We start from the raw sequence: 17,745 nt of genomic DNA, 5'->3' as shown, positions 1-17,745 counted from the left end.
TCTTCGATCACACCCGTCTCTCTCAACTGAATCTTCACATATTCACCAGTCAGTCTCTTTACCATATTCTACGACTAGTCTCCAGAATGCAGTCCGTACAAGATAAGGTGAACAGACTCACCAGGCTCCCATCTCCTTCGCAGCGAGCTCCCGACGTTGCAAGTGGCCGCGTTCACCTGTATCAAGACTTCAACTGGAATAGCAACAGTACCGAAATCAACATTTACAATGGGTACTCCCAGAAGCATCGCTTTCGGGTAGACCAAAATCTGTTCGACAAAGCTAGTTGGATTGCATTCAACTTGCCGGTCGGGACCGTCCTGACGTTCATGGACCACCTCCCAAGTGTGCCGGCCTCGGGGAAGTACGCAGACCTCTCTGACGCCGGCCGTACGCTCGATCTCATTGGGACCGGACAAACCGAAAGCGTGGATCTGGATCGGTTGCAGATGAATGACAAGATATCGCAATTCTTTTGGCGCACGGTTGACTTAAATCAAGGCGCAATCGAGCTTTTCGACGACCAAGACTTCACAAATAATCGTGTCACCATATGTAGGTCAGTTCCAATTGCAGCAGATCCGCTTTTGATAGCTAACACATCCATGTGCTGTAGTCTTGAGCGAGTGGGCCCCTGAAACCCTCCACACCATAGATCGATGGTGGATAAACGACAGAACAACATCCCTACGATGGAAGAGTCTGGATCGCGAGTCTGTTGAGCTCTTCGATAATCCAGACGGCAGAGGCGAGAGCTTCAATAGGATCATGGGCGGCGGCGAAACCCAAGAGGTCCGGAAGCTACAAGATTTTGGCTTCAACGACCGAATAACAGCGTTCAGATGGAGCAACATCAAGCCGATACGCTCGGTCGTTCAGCCTGTAATGATTGCGAAGACCGACCAGGATGTGGATCAATCAATCTATGAGGAAATATGGGTGGAGAACCCTGGCCATGAAGAAGCCTTAATGGCGATTAAATTCTCCAAAGAACATAAGATCGAGGTAAGCCTTGTGTAAGAAATCTCAATGAGACGTAAACTGATTCTATGCTTCCTCTTCATAGATCACCACAACAGTGAGAGATGCATACGCCACTGGCATAACAGCCGAGTACTCTGTATCTGGCAAAGCAGGTATTGGTATTGTTGAAGCCACGGTAGGATGGAAGGTGGCAGTCAACTTCAACGACGAGCACGAAACGTCCAAATCTACGAGTGAGACAACTACACTGACTGTAGGCATCGACCACTCCATCATGGTACCCGCTCGTAGCAGGAAAATTGTCTATGTTACCGTTTACACGGGAAAGGTCAACTCAAAGACATACACTACCACGGCCGAACGTTGGTACAGAGTACGTCTTACTGGATCTCATCAAAGCAACACAGACGGCCAAGAACTTTGGAAAAGGGATGAGACGGTGCAAATTACTGTTGATGGCCGTTTGCGAGGCAATACAAAGATAGTTTCAGGCGAGACAAAACCGTTATAGCGAAAGCGTAGTGCATGGTTTGTCACCAGGTACGGCGGTAGTGCCTAGGGGTCTTACATGGGGGGAGCAACGCAATGGCTATTATGTTTCACCTAAGGTCAGACCTAAATGACGACTATCCAATGCAGTCGGTATACCATACACCAACACGCCAAAAACTCCACGCAACAACCTGAGCAGAAATCCAAGCTCACTGAAGTCTTCTATGTCGGCCGCTTGAAAGGATGCGCCTCGGTATTCAATACCCAATCATCCAAGCTAATCAGATCCTCTTCCGCAAACAACAAGTAGAAGTACTTCAGCGTCTCCGCTAGCCAAAAACTCTCCATCTCATCGTTGAGCTCCGGCGTCAGTTTGGTAACGTCGTCGATGGCTGAGTTACCAAACTCAGTGGCTGTATGTTGGTCGATGGCGAGGAACATACGCCATCCTGCATCGCGCCAGTGTGAATCGCCAGTTATGCGGTACATGTACCAGACGGACTCTATGGCTTCGGGGCTATCCAGATGTTAGCGACTAGATAAACCTTGTCGTGAAAGTAAGTGACTCACCGGAGAATGTAGTTCTTGGCCCCAATCCTTGTGACACCCGGTGGCAGACGGTCCTCTTGAATTCTGTTCTGCACATAATCTTCGTGGTTCATGACTGGCTGTGGCGAATAGACGTATGGGAAGTTGGGCAGCGTAAGACTAGCCTGCGGCGCAAGCTCCGCAATGTTCGAATCAGGTTGAACTTTGGTGGGTGGCCCCTCGCCTTCCTCGGACTCGCCGCCCATGACCGACTCGTGGTCCTGCGAAGCGCTCGCAGATGCAGACGCAGACGCGATCACGGATGACATGTGTGCAATCTCTACGTCATCTACGTGTTCGATAATTTGACGCTTATCCAGCGTATCTGCGTAGACCAATGAAGACGTGGCCTGGGCCTCAACCGCAGCAGCTACAACAGGGGTAGGCGGTGCGGTCATCGCAGCAAGTTCCGCCTCATACCATGATGAAGCGGACGCAATCTGCGACTCATACACTTTGCGCTGCTCCTTGTAGGTTTCCATTCGGGACTCATATCGTGGATCAATGTACTCCCAGTACGCTGTTTGGTTCCATGTACAGTCTTTCCTGTCTTCACATGGAGCAACCTCAAACGATTCCGGCATGATGCCGGTCGGAGTCATGCTGTAACTCCAGACGCAGCCCTCTGTAAGCTTCTTTGCGATCTCGAGATCCTCAGGGCGGTCGAATAGCTTTGCGCCCATGCCGAACATACCACCAGCAAAACAGGTGAGATGTGCGTTTTCAGCAGTTAGGTCACCCGCTTTGGTAGCATCGATATTGGATGGGACGTTCAGCTTGCCAGAAAAGAGAATGTCTTCCCCCTTTGGTAGCATTGGTCGGAAAATCAGATGTTTCTTGACGACATCCATCGACTGTTCGTACATGGTCCGGTACTTCTCAATCTGGCCACCAAGAAGCAAGTACTGCTTGGGCAGATATTCGTACGTAGAGTCCGACATACCGCCTAGCGTGAACTCTTCGCGTCCGTAGCTGGAGCTTGATACAAAACCTTGGGGTATGCACTCTGGGGGCGTCGGCTTAGCGTAAGAGGCGGACGAAGTCGAAGAGGCGACCTGAGCATCCAGCACCGCTTTCGGTGGTTCAGACTCATCGATATCGAGCTGTCGCTTTTCCACTGCACTACCGTCCCAATCCTTGATCTTGGCCTTTCCAGCGGTACCGGGAACCACGGAGTCTTCCTTGGCAGCTGTGTCAGCCGGCACATCATCTTGCGCAAGCACGACAGGGTCCGGCAAGTCTAATGGTACGTATTTCTTGCCTTCTGGAGAAAGCATCTCGGTAGGGGAGGGTGTAGCAGGCTCAGCAACAGTTGACGACAGGTCGTCAAGATAACCTGCTGGAGCTTTGAGAGGCGCCTGGGGAGGCATATCAATATACTGTCTTCCGCATCCGGAAGCGTCCAGATATGTTGGCCACATTCCAGGGAGTTGAGTCTTTCCCTGAAATTCCTCCAGGTTGTCCGTGATGCGTGCAATGGCATCGTAGTACTTGTGTTCTCTTGTGAGCTGCGCGAGTCGGGTGAATTCCATAGAGAGTGATCCTATCTCGGCCAGAACAACATGTGCGCTAGCACGGTGCTGTTGAGACGCGAAATCGGGCCTCCAGTAATAATACGTCTCAGGCATCCGGTTGGGTGTGTCAAACGCGCTTATAAGAATTTCGGCGAGCTCTACCGCCTTGTCTAGCAAATTCTTATACTTCTTGTCGCTCAAATCGTAGGCAGCCAGCAGCCCACCAAGATAGCGAATAGTTGTTTCGAACAAGGGGATATCAGCGCGCGGGGTCGTGGTGAAATCGATGCTGTCCACTGCCTTTACAGCCTCTTCGAACTCGTCCTTGAGGCCCATTATCCACAAAGTGTCAAGGGCGTCTACCAACGTTGCACCCCAGTGGGCAAAGGGATCTCTAAAAGTACCGGACTGTGGCCGCAGCTCGTCGTGTAACCAGGCATTTGCCTTGTATCCTTCCCAAGACTTCTTTGCTACACTTCTGATCTTGTCCAGTTTTGCAATCCTTTCGGCCTTTGCTGTCGCATCTTCCGGTTTGAACTTGGCTTGAATCTTAGGTATGGATTTCGGGGTGCCAGATGGCAGCTTGATGAGCGATTCGGCGGCAACGGGGAAGTGTTCGGGAAGTTTCGTCCAGTGTATGGCATCAATAATTGATGATGGTTCTAATGGGTTGTCCGCAATGGCGGGCTGGCCATGTGGTTGTGGTCGAATGGGTGTAGGGATAGAGGGCTTCTGTTGCTGCTCGGTGACAGCAGGGCTCAATGTTGACGAAGGAGCTGGTGTCTTCACAGGAGGCGGCGTCTGAAGTGACTGCGGAGTACTAGCTGCGGGTACATCTAGCACCAGACTTCTCGTCTCATGTGCCACAGCGGGACGCGGAGGAGTGTCCTCCTGTGGAGCCTTCTCAGCATCGCTTTTCAGGCCAGCTGAGCCAACGGCGTTCGATGCAGCTTCTCTCCATGCCGCCGCGCTTGAACCCCCAAATTTGTATAGCGCTAGTACAGCAATAACAGCAAAGACAAGGAAGGCGCGGTAACGTCGATATCGAAACATGGTGGAGGGAGCGTGGGAGAATCGAAAGGCGGGTATCGCGAGCGCTTCGTCGCCGAATGAGGAATGGAAGCGTGGAAGGAGTGTATCGCGTCGCTATGTTGTCGCTGCCATCTGAGCGCGAATGTAGTGAAAGGAACAGGAACTCGAGCCAACAGAAAGTGAACGACTGGCAGGTGGCTTGTCTTGTTTCCAACAGTCTTGGCTCTCGACACAGCAGCTAGCGTATGCACGCCCTGGAGATCTCTCGATGGGTCTGTAGCAGATCTTTCGCTTTACAATTTCGCGAAAGAAACAAGTGAGATATAAACATTCAAAACAAACACGGAATGACATTCTTCCTAAGATACATACACGTTGCTGTCACTTTCTACATGGCATCTTCTAACTTTAAGATGCTCTGCGCTCCCGCACGCGAGGCCACGCCCCCGCACCAGAACAGCATCCGTCCTAGCCGAACGCTAAATTTAAGCTTAAATTACCCTGGCCAAAAAGGGGTCCAGCATTGGACATCTCTGCATATGTTTCAGCTGTGCAGAACGCGTTTCAACCACGAAGTCTGTCTACAAATGTGTTTGACAGACGATAAAATTGGACCCCAAGTTCCTACGATCAAAGTATCAAGGGGAATGTCAATCACTCCGATGGAACTAGGCTGGCCATGTGACGCGATCGTATTATTTTAATCTATTTAGACAGAGTCGGCATGCAGCACCGGCACGAAGTAGAGTTCGCTACCTTTCATCTACTTGTACTGCACCATTTTTCGTACTTCTGTATCGGTAGAATGTTGCTGACGCGATGGTGCTGCGGTAGCCTGTCTGGTCTTCCAGATATAACACGATACTATCATTGCTCCTCGCCGCCAGGTCCAGGTTGTCGTCCCTAGGTATTGGTTAGCTTCAGTTGTTCTAGAAAAGGTATATCTACTCACCATCTGTCGTGCTTTGAGCATCTCGTCACACAACAGCAAGTTCGATGCGATACCGGTAGCGGATGCTATGCAGTTGCGCAGTACTCGGAACGAATCGTAGACACCTTCTTGAGTAGGGTCCATCGCTTCTCCAGTTGCAAGGTTCAAACCGACGACATTGCCCTCGGCGTGCTCGTCCTGCAGCGCAGCCACTGTTATTTGGTAAGTATAGTACGATGAAAAGCAGCAGAACGATACTTACACGAATCCTGGATATCATGACCCGAGTTCGCCGCAAGTGTCTTAGGAATGACAAGCAGTGCGTCAGCGAAGGCCGATACACCCCACTTCGCTTTACCCTTGACTGTCTTCTTGAATTGCTCACTATTGAGATGAGCTGCGCATGCGACTTGGAAAGCACCTCCACCTGGGACGACGCTTCCGTCTACGATCATGTTGTACACACTCCTCAAACCGTCGCGAACGGCGTCCTTGATCTGAGCAATGGTGTGTGTGTTTGGGCCCTTGATGAGTAAAGTGACGGACTTTGGCTCCTTGACATCCTCCTGTTTGTTGTGAGTGTGTGCCCTGTTATTTTACTCGGTTTACTTACGATGAATGTGTACTTCTCCTCACCAAGCTGGTGCTCGTAAACAAGACCTGCGTATCCGAGGACATCTGGTGTCATGTCGTCTACACTGTTTTGCGATGTGCCACCGCACACCAGCTGGAGACGCTCCATGTTCCTCCTCTTCGCTCTCCTCAGCGCGAAGATTCCGTTCTTGACAAGGACATCCAGACTGAGCGGGTCGATACCCTTCTGGTTTATTATCACGAAGCCCTTCTTAGGGTCGTCGCCACAGACCTCCTTCTTCAGCTCCACGATCTTCCTCAACTTCTCGTCGACGAAGCGGCGCTCGCTCTCAACAAGCTTCTCCCTCTGTTCGGCGCTCGAGTAGTAGAAACCAGAGTTAATCTCAGACTTTTCGTACTCTAAACTGACGTTGAGAGTCAGGATGTATGCGTTCTCAACCCTCTTAGCCATATCCGGATGCCTTGCGCCGTGGTCTAGAGCAAGTCCTCGGATAAGCTGTGTGTCGGCGGCGGTGCGATGTTGCATAGTCATGATCTCAACCATGTGCAGATCTGGCTTCGCGGGCGCTTGGTAGATTGCGAGTACGGCATCGACAATATCGGGGGTCAATTGTTCGGCAAGCGAGCTGTTGATCTTGGTCGATAGCGAGGTTCGCGCGACAGAGAGGAGGAGCTCGCGGTCGACTTCCTTTGTGAGCTTAAACTCGTCAAGGAACTGTATATGGTCAGCGAATCTTCACCGAACAAACTTTCCGCTGTCTATACCTTCAGTGACTCTGTCTTCGCGATGTCGTAACCATCTGCGATCACTCGGGGATGAAGGCCCTCAGCAATGTAGCGATCAGCCTGCTTCAGTAGTTCTCCAACCAGCAGTACCACTGATGTTGTTCCATCGCCTGTGATTTCGTCTTGCGCTGTTGCTGCTCGTGCAATCATGACCTGCGTTATTTGAGTCGCGAATTAGGAACGGAGGGGTGCTAGGACATACGGCAGTGGGGTTTTGGATTTGCTGGTATGTAGTTAGCCTTTGAAGATAATGTTGTGGTGGAGACACATACCATCTCCTTGAGCAGAACGCTTCCATCTTTTGTGAGCTTGATCTGGAGACCTCGTCAGAACATGTCCCGTGTATTGTCTGAGTGTTCATACTCCTCCTGCACCATCTACGAGCCTATATTCTGTTAGATTCTCGTTTAGAAGATGGCTTGTTCTTCCTTACATCTTAAGTGTACCGCGGGGTCCCAGATTTGAGGCAAGAACCTATCACCAAAGTCAGACAGTCTCTCTCTTCTTCCTGAAGCATTCCATACCTGCTGCAGACCCTCACCGGCCGAGATGTTCACACGGAGAGCCTCCCCGCGCCTCTGTGCATTGTTAGCGGTGCCTCTGCGCTGCAAAGAAGCGGCGTACCCTCGACTCGGCTTTGGGATTGAGAAGTTGTGCGGCCGACATGCTGAAGAGAATCTATACGGGTATCGAACAGTGCAGTAACCAAGCAAATGATGTATGGCGGGGCAAGATGCTGTTTCCGCGTTGCCTGGCGCGTCCCTCTTCTCAAGCACTGAATTCTAAGCGGGCCTACTTAGCGCGGAAGCTCGGGCCCTGAAAAAGTTCGAAGCTTTCCACACCACGAACTTGCGACCGTTCACACCTCCATCCCGACTGCGGAATTTCCAGCGCACACACCAAATAACGACTCAGCTCGTCGCGCCGAAATCCGCAATACTTGCGCGCCAACAACTAACGCCACGATGAGTGTAGACTACCTGCTACACGAGAGCCCTGTCGGCTATGCCGTCTTCAAGGTCGTCCTCCAACCCGACACCATTGGCAGCCGTCTCGCGGAAGTGCAGAAGGCTGTGCAAGATCTCGACAAATTCGGAAAGACCGTCGAGCTCGTCGGCCTTGCGCCGTTCCAGGGCACCCAAGATGCCCTCTCCGAGATCAACGATGTCTCGGAAGGCATCATGTCTGATTTCCTGAGGGCAACGCTCGAGACCAACCTCCCTAAGGCTGGAAAGAAGAAGACCATCACGCTTGGTGTAAGCGAGAGCAACTTGGCGGGTAGCATCAAGGCCGCTTTCCCCAACCTCGCGTGCGAGACTGCCGTCACCTCCGAAGTCGTCTCTGACCTGCTTCGCGGTCTTCGCCAGCACAGCGGCAAGCTCATCAAGCAGCTCCAACCCGGCGATATCGACCGCTCCATTCTTGGTCTTGGACACGCCTACTCTCGCGGCAAGGTCAAGTTCAGGTAAGCTTCGCGCACGAATTGCATGGCAATCGGACACTAACATCTATTCCAGCGTCCAGAAGCAGGACAACCACATCATCCAGGCCATCGCGACGCTCGATCAGATCGACAAGGACCTGAACACCTTCTGCATGAGGCTTCGCGAGAACTATGGTATTTTCCCTCCATTCCTGGAGACTTGGAACAGCTGCTGACTTAATGTTCCTTAGGCTGGCACTTTCCCGAGCTCGCCAAAATCGTCAACAGCAATGAACAATACGCCAAGGTGGTCTTGCAGATTGGTGACAAGTCGCGTTTGAGCGACGAGGATCTCCACGAGCTCGCTGCTGTCGTTGATGACGACGAGAGCATTGCGCAAGCAATCATCAACGCTGCGAGGACCTCTATGGGTCGCGATCTTTCTGCAGCAGACATGGAGATTGTCATGGCTTTCGCGAAGAGGACCGCTTCCTTGGCTGCGTACCGCAAGCAGCTCAGCAACTACCTCGGAAGCCGCATGAACCAAGTCGCTCCTAACCTGGCTGCTTTGATCGGTGACACCGTTGGTGCGCGCCTTATCTCGAAGGCTGGTTCTTTGACCAACCTTTCCAAATACCCTGCCAGTACCGTCCAGATTCTCGGTGCCGAGAAGGCTCTCTTCCGAGCCCTCAAGACCAAGGGAAACACTCCCAAGTATGGTCTTATCTACCACAGTTCGTTCATTGGCCGCACTGGCCAGAAGTCAAAGGGAAGAATCTCGCGTTTCCTTGCCAACAAGTGCTCCATTGCCTCCAGGATTGACAACTTCTCCGACACACCAACATCGAAGTTCGGTGAGGCTCTCAAGCGTCAGGTCGACGAGCGCATTGAGTTCTATGCATCTGGTGCTCCTCCTGCGAAGAACGCGGCGGTCATGCAGGCTGCCATGAACTTGGTCCTGAATGACATTGGTGTCGAGGACCCCACTGCGACCGCCACTGAGGATGTTGAGATGGCCGACGGCGTCACTGCCGCTGCTACTGAGCAGGCTGTACGCAAGGAGAAGAAGGACAAGAAGAAGTCCAAGAAGTCAGGCGATGACGAGGTCTCTGACAAGAAGTCCAAGAAGGAGAAGAAGCGAAAGGCCGGTGACGAGGAGGATGGTGAGAAGAAGAAGAAGAAGAAGAGCAAGGCGTGATGACCTGCCCTAACCAGCTGTATTCATACCCTTCTCGCATTCTGGATCGGCGTTTTACGATGTGTCGGTGTTTTTGGAGTTGTTTTCTGTGCTAGTTAGAGAGGACTGGATCTGGGCTATGAGTTTCCGCACGCTGTTCACGAATGGTGGATGGTTCTGTATACCTCGAGCTGTTATCAAAGTTACAAAAGCATGATTCTTCCATAACTTGACATGGCGATGATGAAGTGCGCGGGTATCGCAACCAGGCTAGATTGGTGCACATGTGGAGCGTGCCTGAATTCCGGCCCAATCAGACACCCCTGCAAGAGATCGGAGCGCCAAGACGCTTAGGCCACATGCAAGCTGCGAACCACCAGACAACTATCTATAGAATAATTCACGATGAACGGTGATACAAGCTGCAAATGCTGGCGCATTAGTAGTTCGCCAGTACCGAGTGACTTTTTCGACGGCTGCATGTGGTGTTTGCGGCCATTCGCATGTATGCACGGCAATTAACGTCAGGCAGCGGCTAATGCGCCTCTTTGTATGTCGCATGTTTATGGTGCAATGGAAGAGATGGATCACTTGTTTGTTCGTGGCTATTACTAGAGAGCAAAGTAATCGGTCATCGCAATATCGTTGAGCTAGGTAGCTACAAAGGGGCTGTTCCGGCAAGCATATGACGAAGGGGAACGTTGGTGAAAATGCCAACATGTCATGTTTGATACGCCTAAGACCTAACACAGCAGCCGGCATAGACCCAGGGTTCATTCACAGTGCGCAGCGCCCCGGACTCGTCCACTGCTCTGGCGTAAACTGTTTTTCTGTTCTAGGGCTCGTCGTAACCCAAGCTTTGGCCCGCTGCTGTCCCAAATCGCTCGAATGCCTACTTGAAGCCCTGAACCCCCCGAGAAGGTCTGGAGACTTCCTTCGCACTTTCTCTTCCTCTATTGTCCTCTCTCTTTTCTGTACAATTTTCTAACGCTGCAACTACCTTTCCATCGATACAGCTCTTGCGGAGGCGGTTGTCATCAAGATCTCGTTAGACATCGAAACTTGGTGTTCCTTGCCGTGCATCAGACGCTCTTTAGACATCTCCCGGTCCGGCTCTCGGCTGCACCTCGACTTTGGTGTTCTCGCAAGCCATTGCAGTAGTCTGCTATCCACACTTTTTCTGGTGTTGAATCTGCAAACCCGTTCGGCCAGCATCAGGGCCCTGAATCTACCTGCACCCCTTCGCCGCTCAAATCGAACATTCTGTTGTCTATTTAATTTGCCGTCCACACGCGCTAGAAGCATTCTACCATCTTTCTAGGGACCGCAGCGATTTAGTGTTCTGCGCCATGGACGTAGACGATGCATCTTCGCCGGGCAGTCTAAGCTCGCCCCCGCACTCGCCTGAGCAGGGCACTCCGACATCGACTATCCGCACTCCTGCAGGTGGTGTTGGTGTTGGAACTAGCACACCAACCCCTGCAACTGCATCACCAGCTCCACGCGGTCTTACTGCGAGCGGCCTTCCTCGCAAGAAGCCAGGTCCCAAACCAAAAGCAAAAGATCCCAGTGCACCTGAACCAGAGAAGAAGACACGAAAGCCCCGCAAGTCGGAGCCCAAGGACCCAAATGCTGCCCCCGCTCAACGTAAGAGAAGGACAAAGGCATCGCTGGAGGCACAGGCACAGCCAGTCGCACAAGCCGTGGACGAGAAACCGCCTGTGCAGCAGTCGCCTACACCTCAAGCTGCACCCAGTGAGCCCGTCGCTGTCTTGCAACCCGAGCAGCCGCCCGTTGTCTCACAGCCTGCTCGCGTCTTGAGCAATCCCGAACCCACCCTTCATAGTAACCCAAACCTTTCACACATCAGCGTCGCGCCCTCAACACCGCGGCCATCTAGTTCAGGCCAACGATATGATCCCATTCGTGGCGACACCTTTGAGTCAAAACCACAACCTCCAGCAAGTGCACCGCCGCCGCCCGTTTCACCCCCGATCAACCACCGTGCTAGTGCCTCACCTTCCATCACAAGTCTTATCGACCCGCCATCTGCCAGTAATTCATTCTATTCGCACCCTCCCAAACTCCAGCAACAGGCATCCATCACATCAGCACCCGTGTCACCTGCCGCCTTCTCCACGCGACCAGCCTCGGTCCTTCCTTCTCAAGACTACTCACCTCAGCTTCAACAACAGCAGCCACAGCCGCAGGCACCCCTCCAAACTCAAGCTCAACCGTACCCCACTGCCTCATCGGGACCGACTCCTATGGACATTGACACCGAGCCCAGCAAGCCAACATCAGTTCCCATGGCAAAGGAAAATTCGACAAACTCGGGTACACCCTCGCAATCGAATGCACCAACCCCACCTACTAAAGCAGCTCGCCAAAAAGAGGCCCCGCCACCGTTGCCTACTGGAAGTGGCCTCTTGTCGGGAACGCCGTTTGGCCCGGTTGCAAACGCCAATGGTGCATCCGAGACACAAGGCACCAACATCTACCTGACATTTGATCTGAAGGGAAAGGAAAATGTTACAATCAACTTCGCACAGGAGGTCGAGAAAAAGTACGGTTTCGCTGCTCTGCATCCTCGCATCGCTGCTCGCAAAGAGCGTCAGCGCCAGATTGCAGCGGCAGGTACCGCACTTGAGCGAGCTGCAGGCGGTGGCTCAAATGACGACCAGTCTGTTGATTTGTCCGAGAACGAGAGTAATGTCGAAATGGGCGGCATGGATGATGAGACATCGGCCAAGGAGAACGGAGGCAAGAAGCGACGCAAGCGCAAACAAGAAGATTATGACAAGGAGGATGACTTCATCGATGACACAGAGCTGGCCTGGGAACAGCAAGCTCTCATGGCGAAAGACGGTTTCTTTGTTTACAGCGGCCCACTCGTGACCGAGGAGAAGCCAACTGTAGAGAGGTACGTAACTATCATGTCTCCAGATCGAATTAAGCTAACACCAAGTAGGGCCGACGGCACCGTTAGACGCGGACGAGGACGCGGACGTGGCGGCACTGTACGAGGAGAGGCTTCAGGTCGCGGCAGAGGACGTGGCGGAGGTCCTGGCTCTCGTGGTGGTTCTACTGTCCGCAAGCCTCGCGTTACTAAGGCTGATCGTGCGCAAATGGAACAGGAGAAGGCAGCTCGAGAATCCATGGCTAAGACGCTGACTAACATGTCTACTCACGCCGGCCAGGCTAGTGCTATGTAGCATACAGGACTTGACCGAGAGAAGACCACTTCGAACTCTCCGCCCCCGTCCGCCAAGGGGATCAAGCTACTACAGCCGCAAATAACCTTTTTTCTCCTTATTATTGGCATCGGAACTCTGGCACGGTTCTTTATTTCATGTTCGATTCTTCAGTATTCCTTTTGTTATCTGTACGATACCCTTAGCGGACGTTGCGATAGCCACTTCGCTAGGCAGGATATAAAGTTGGGTGATGTTAGAGTATGCATGACTTCAGCAGGCGTTGTCCTCATACGGCGTATAGTCGTTCTCAAGAACATAGAACCATTACTTCAGTCAAGTCTTTCCTGTCTTTCTGTTTCTTGTGCCTGAAATTATGTTCGATGACGAATTCGGTGACCGTGATTTTCGCGAGTTCATGTACATGCCAAACATATTGGTCGATTGACGGGATGATTCGAACAGGTAATGTCTTCCTGTTGGCCTTCGTACTTGGGTAGTAGAGTGTCTCAGTGGGCCTGTCTCAGTAGTACACAACTGCGTTTGTTTTACCTGAAGTAGTAAGTGCAGTTCCTACCTCTTTCACAACCACTCTTACTTTCTGAGATATTTGTACGTCACGCTCGCGTATATCAGCTCGCACATTACATTATCAATAATTGCTGTTACCTCACGTGCAGACTCACAATACAATTGACAATTCCTCAAGACACAACTATCGCGCAGTGCTACTCTCACAACTTATTCAACTCAGCCTCACACAATATCTCTAAGGCAGCATGGTCGGTTCTGCGACATATCGCACTCATCTCCCAGCGGATGTAGCTCTCACTGAGTACTCGCGCAAGTTCTACGATGGGACGTACAAGTGGGATTCAGAGGGCTTTACTGACGAAACTGGAAGTGGGTTAATTTACGGCCAGACTACGGCTATCTTCGTGACTGACTAGCCCAGAGTATCATGAATTTGATTGCTATGATCCTGCAGCCCGAGCTCCCACACCCTTACCTCCGATGTGCTTGAGCGATGATGAAGCAGACGGCGGGACTGCAGAACGCGAAGAGTCCGCATTCCATATGCTGGGCGACGAGACCAACAGTCTTCTATCCGCAACAGATATTAAACACAGGGAGGTAGTTGCAATGCAGCGTGATGAGCTGCTTCGTGATCGCACTGATACAAAGCATACTATCGGTAAGATGGAGAATGCCAGCCCTACGACACCTTCGAAAACCATCGCAGCGGGTCTACGAGACTTTGCTTCACCCTCAGAACTATCAGAATGTCCTTCAGATATATCCGAATGGGATGTGGGGAGACCAGTAAGTACAAGTGAATGGGCCGAGATCTGTGGTTCTTGTCCCATTATACAGCACAATAACTAATGGCAACCCCAGATGTCAAGACCAAAGACGATTGCAAAAAAGCCTGTCGATGAGATGTTCGAGCAAGACGATGTCGATGAACCCGAGCGGAAACCTACAACACGAGGCGTCGCACAAAAAGTCAAGAAAGGTATTAGGAAGCCGACAGCCGCATCAATCAAGCCCTCTCCTAGGACAGAGACTGTGCAGGTTGGCAGCTACATGGAGAGCGCTGGGGCGACGACTCGGCGTCGATCGACACGGCTCAATCAAGGTGGCAAGTAGAGTGCCTTCTGTTATGAGCATTCAACGGCCGTTCAGAGAAGAATGCAGACCTTTTACAGTCCAGACTTCTTTGGAGTTGGAAAAGTCTATGTTCATGCACATCTTTGGCATGTGAAATTCAGGGAAGCAGGTGTCACGGAGCATATCCGATCAAAGAAGTGCGATACTACGCCATAATAATTTCTAGTAAGAACCCTTCCGTCACAATCCCTCATCTCCCCAGAAAAACATCTGCACATCTCTCTGTCTCAGCATGCTCATGATAAAGCGCACACCTTGCTCCTCTCCACGGCTTACATGCCTCCCATTTCTTTACGTCCCCGGTTACACCAACTGCAATATCTTCCTGCTCCTCTAAAACCCCAAGTCTCCCTCTCCCATCCTCCCACCTTGCCATTGCAACACTCCCCTTCACACACCGTGTACAAAATGCCACACAACAGTCTTCACAAGCCACCGCCCCAAACCTAGGTGGCAGCACAATCCCGCAGTAGTCGCAAGCACGAGTGGTATGCCACGATACCGGACACCACATCCGCAACCGATGCCTCTGCATAGCCTGCACACATGGCCTCTTCAAATGCACAGTCAGATCGCGAAGAAAGTCTTCGTGCCACCAATCCCCATGCGAGTCTATTAATCGATCTGTTTTCTTGAACGCGAAGAGATCGAGAATGAGGGTGCGTAAAGGTGACGAATCACGAATTTCTTCGTACAGAATACGAGTATCAGAAGGTGTCAGAACGCTATTCGTCTCATCAGCTAGATCGCTAATCACGTCCACGACAGCATTCCTGGCGCCTTCTAGAGCTAGTCGATCGGCCAGAGCGTAGACATGGAGGAGAGTATAGTATGCTGGTTTTTCGTCTTTGAAAGGTGTAGATAGAATGGAGGTGTAGAGCCAGGTGACGAGGAGTTGGAAGTGCTCAACGGAGACATCATCAAGTGTTATACTGTTGGTTTCTGATTCTATGAATACTAACGGGCCGTTGAGTGCGGCGCGAAAGTAGGAGGATTTCGATGTAAGGAGGCTAGTGTGAATTTGGAAGGGTGTGAGATCGGAGCCAACTAGAATTCTGCTGGTCGTTGTGAAGTCGGAGGTTTTTGTCCTGTCAGACATGAGTTTGTATGCTTTTCCGGCGTACGTCGAGGTCGGGCGGGATAAAACGTGAGCTATTATGCAACCATTCTGGCTGATGATTTGGCTCACTTTCATGTTTAACGTACCTTGTCTGCTCAGATCGTGCACCTGTAAATGTATATGGTGGTGGAAGATTTGGTAAGAAACCACGATCTGTGTCAATACCAACGCTGCGTGGTGCAACTTTGCGCATCATGCTTTCTGACCAGATTCCACAAGCCAAGGTCCTATGGTTTTGCTATCTGCGGCCCATACAGTGCGCTGGTTAATGTAAACCAATATTCAGATGAAGATGAAGAGCTTTTAGTCAAACTTGGCCTGGAGACTGTAGCTTCGAGTTTTGGAGGCGGAGGTTCAGTCAGCGCATGCAGGCTATCATTGAGTAAAGGAATGTTGTTTCAAAACGTATCCTTGAGTATATCCGTAAAAAGTAGCAGTGGAAAACGAACAAATCTCGGTATAGGATTTCGTTCAGCAAACAATCACGTTGTGGACGCGCGCGCAGGTGACGAAGATGGGCTTTGTTGTTGTTGTCTATAACAGCAAACGCCACGCCACAAGCAGGTCTTTGTTGTCTCAGCAAGATGCTTTGAAATCGAGCAAGACAAACAACATCGTACAATGAGCGAGAGAACAGGAAGAAAGTCCTTGTAGTGTTGGAGTGGAAAAGCGCGTTATGCGTCTATTTAATATTTTGATAATATCTGGGTCGTGGTTCTCGTAGCGTGCAACTACATGGCTGGAATCGTGGAACTAGTAAGGACCGTTCGAGATGATCAACTTGGAGCACTGAGTACTCTGTTCGTTGGTCTCGCGTTCTGTAGACTGCCTGCAAGACGGTACTACGTACGGCCGAGAACGGTTTAGGGAGAGAAATCTCACCAACTATTTTACACTCCTGCAAACGCCCCCAGATCGCTCAAAGGCTGAGGTACGTTACAGGTTCATACAAGAGAGCTTTTGAAAATTATGCACCTATGCGACAAAGTTCTTGACGTTGTTGAGCCACTTGATGTACTCCTTCTGCTCCTTGTGGTCAATGTAGTCGGGGATGAACAGTGCGAGACGGGTGTTGATGCCACGCTCCTCAAGGTACTTCTCAAGGAGGATCTGGAGGTCCTCGTCTAGGTTGCTGAAAGGAGGGCCCTGCTGCAAGTTAGAAGTGTTGTATATTATATGCAAGGTTTCCACATACAGTGTAGAGAGCGCGTCTTGACCAGTCTTTCTCAGCGGTGGCGGGGTCGGCTAGGTCAGCGGACGGGAAGTAGTAGAGGTCCTCGATGAGGAAGTCACCGTCCTGGGCGGTAGCCTCAATGGCAAGAGCACCCTTGCCGGGACGCTCGATGCGGATGCTGGCATGAGCAGGGAAGCCCTGCTGTTCACCGTCATTCTCATAGTCGTCCTCGAGCTCTTCACGGTCGGCGGGAGCAATGCGGTCCTCGGGGGCTACGCGAATGTTTCCATCTTGTGTCCTGCCCTGGTTGATGGCACCCTTGGTGTTGGCACCACCAGACTGTACGTCCATGTCGGCGTCGTCGTACATGGCGCTGTCTTCGGCCATGTCCTCGCCGGGCAGGTTGCTGTTGAGGTCGGCGGTGGTGAAGGTGATTCGGATCTTCTCGTCGTTGAACGTGCGGGTAAGGACTACTTCCTGGTTGCCGGCCTTGTCCTCAATCTTGTAGTTGTTAGCATTGAGCCAGCAAAACCAAAATGACGCAAGAATTTACCTCAAAAGGGCTGTTCTCAAGGTACTCCTTGATGTTGTGAGAGAGGTCCTCGTCCTCCTTCATGCCCTCTTCCATGGAGATCTCGCTTTGAAGCTTCGCGACGAGTTCCTCATTAACTGATTCATGTTAGTTATATACATCCAATTGTAATTTACTCAATGCGTACTACCAGAGTCCTCTCTCCTTGCTGCCGACATGGAGAAAGATGCTGTGAGACGAGGAATTGGAGCGGCCCATGCTGCTGGCTGGAAAGCCTGTCGCAGTGACGATTGCGGGCGAACGGCTTTGGTGGAGAAACGAGCAGCAGACCGCGGGGCGCTGCGGGCGAGGTTCCTTAGGGACATCATTGTGAATAAAAGGGTATATGAATTTGGAGTACTGAGCGACGATAAATTCCAGTACGATGGCAACGCGATAGATGGCTCTCGAAGGCGTGGACTTTTCGATGGCCCAAGCTCAAGCGGGCTGATGTCAGGCGGGATGCTTGGCGCCGAAATGCGGGCCCGATTGCT

General features: G+C 51.6%; 7 protein-coding genes across 7 annotated transcripts; 4 read left to right on the top strand and 3 right to left on the bottom strand.

The window, feature by feature from the left end:
* Window positions 1–86: 86 nt before the first annotated feature.
* Window positions 87–1,495, top strand: AA0111_g563 (hypothetical protein; the record flags this gene model as incomplete). The annotated part of the gene is made up of 3 exons (XM_028651763.1): window positions 87–555; window positions 617–1,005; window positions 1,067–1,495. 3 exons carry the CDS (start codon window positions 87–89, stop codon window positions 1,493–1,495), a joined length of 1,287 nt encoding a protein of 428 aa, XP_028512160.1.
* A 203-nt stretch (window positions 1,496–1,698) lies between these two features.
* AA0111_g562 (hypothetical protein) lies at window positions 1,699–4,631 on the bottom strand (the record flags this gene model as incomplete). The annotated part of the gene is made up of 2 exons (XM_028651752.1): window positions 1,699–1,993; window positions 2,047–4,631. 2 exons carry the CDS (start codon window positions 4,629–4,631, stop codon window positions 1,699–1,701), a joined length of 2,880 nt encoding a protein of 959 aa, XP_028512159.1.
* Window positions 4,632–5,477: 846 nt separating this feature from the next.
* AA0111_g561 (T-complex protein 1 subunit zeta) lies at window positions 5,478–7,587 on the bottom strand (the record flags this gene model as incomplete). The annotated part of the gene is made up of 11 exons (XM_028651741.1): window positions 5,478–5,513; window positions 5,563–5,753; window positions 5,804–6,107; window positions 6,155–6,850; window positions 6,901–7,074; window positions 7,124–7,144; window positions 7,194–7,235; window positions 7,285–7,306; window positions 7,355–7,395; window positions 7,446–7,499; window positions 7,546–7,587. The coding sequence occupies 11 exons, from the start codon at window positions 7,585–7,587 to the stop codon at window positions 5,478–5,480; spliced, it is 1,623 nt and encodes a 540-aa protein (XP_028512162.1).
* Window positions 7,588–7,886: 299 nt separating this feature from the next.
* On the top strand, window positions 7,887–9,542 carry AA0111_g560 (Nucleolar protein 56; the record flags this gene model as incomplete). The annotated part of the gene is made up of 3 exons (XM_028651730.1): window positions 7,887–8,386; window positions 8,439–8,539; window positions 8,596–9,542. 3 exons carry the CDS (start codon window positions 7,887–7,889, stop codon window positions 9,540–9,542), a joined length of 1,548 nt encoding a protein of 515 aa, XP_028512161.1.
* Window positions 9,543–10,870: 1,328 nt separating this feature from the next.
* On the top strand, window positions 10,871–12,736 carry AA0111_g559 (hypothetical protein; the record flags this gene model as incomplete). The annotated part of the gene is made up of 2 exons (XM_028651718.1): window positions 10,871–12,444; window positions 12,493–12,736. The coding sequence occupies 2 exons, from the start codon at window positions 10,871–10,873 to the stop codon at window positions 12,734–12,736; spliced, it is 1,818 nt and encodes a 605-aa protein (XP_028511741.1).
* Window positions 12,737–13,494: 758 nt separating this feature from the next.
* AA0111_g558 (hypothetical protein) lies at window positions 13,495–14,365 on the top strand (the record flags this gene model as incomplete). The annotated part of the gene is made up of 3 exons (XM_028651706.1): window positions 13,495–13,618; window positions 13,671–14,038; window positions 14,114–14,365. The coding sequence occupies 3 exons, from the start codon at window positions 13,495–13,497 to the stop codon at window positions 14,363–14,365; spliced, it is 744 nt and encodes a 247-aa protein (XP_028511742.1).
* A 2,116-nt stretch (window positions 14,366–16,481) lies between these two features.
* On the bottom strand, window positions 16,482–17,580 carry AA0111_g557 (hypothetical protein; the record flags this gene model as incomplete). The annotated part of the gene is made up of 4 exons (XM_028651695.1): window positions 16,482–16,652; window positions 16,702–17,181; window positions 17,234–17,349; window positions 17,400–17,580. 4 exons carry the CDS (start codon window positions 17,578–17,580, stop codon window positions 16,482–16,484), a joined length of 948 nt encoding a protein of 315 aa, XP_028511747.1.
* Between the last annotated feature and the right edge of the window lie 165 nt (window positions 17,581–17,745).

This window comes from Alternaria arborescens (assembly GCF_004154835.1).
Source record: "Alternaria arborescens strain FERA 675 chromosome Unknown contig_1, whole genome shotgun sequence".
Classification (NCBI taxonomy): Eukaryota; Fungi; Ascomycota; class Dothideomycetes; order Pleosporales; family Pleosporaceae; genus Alternaria; species Alternaria arborescens.
This window is presented reverse-complemented; position numbering and strand designations above follow the sequence as displayed.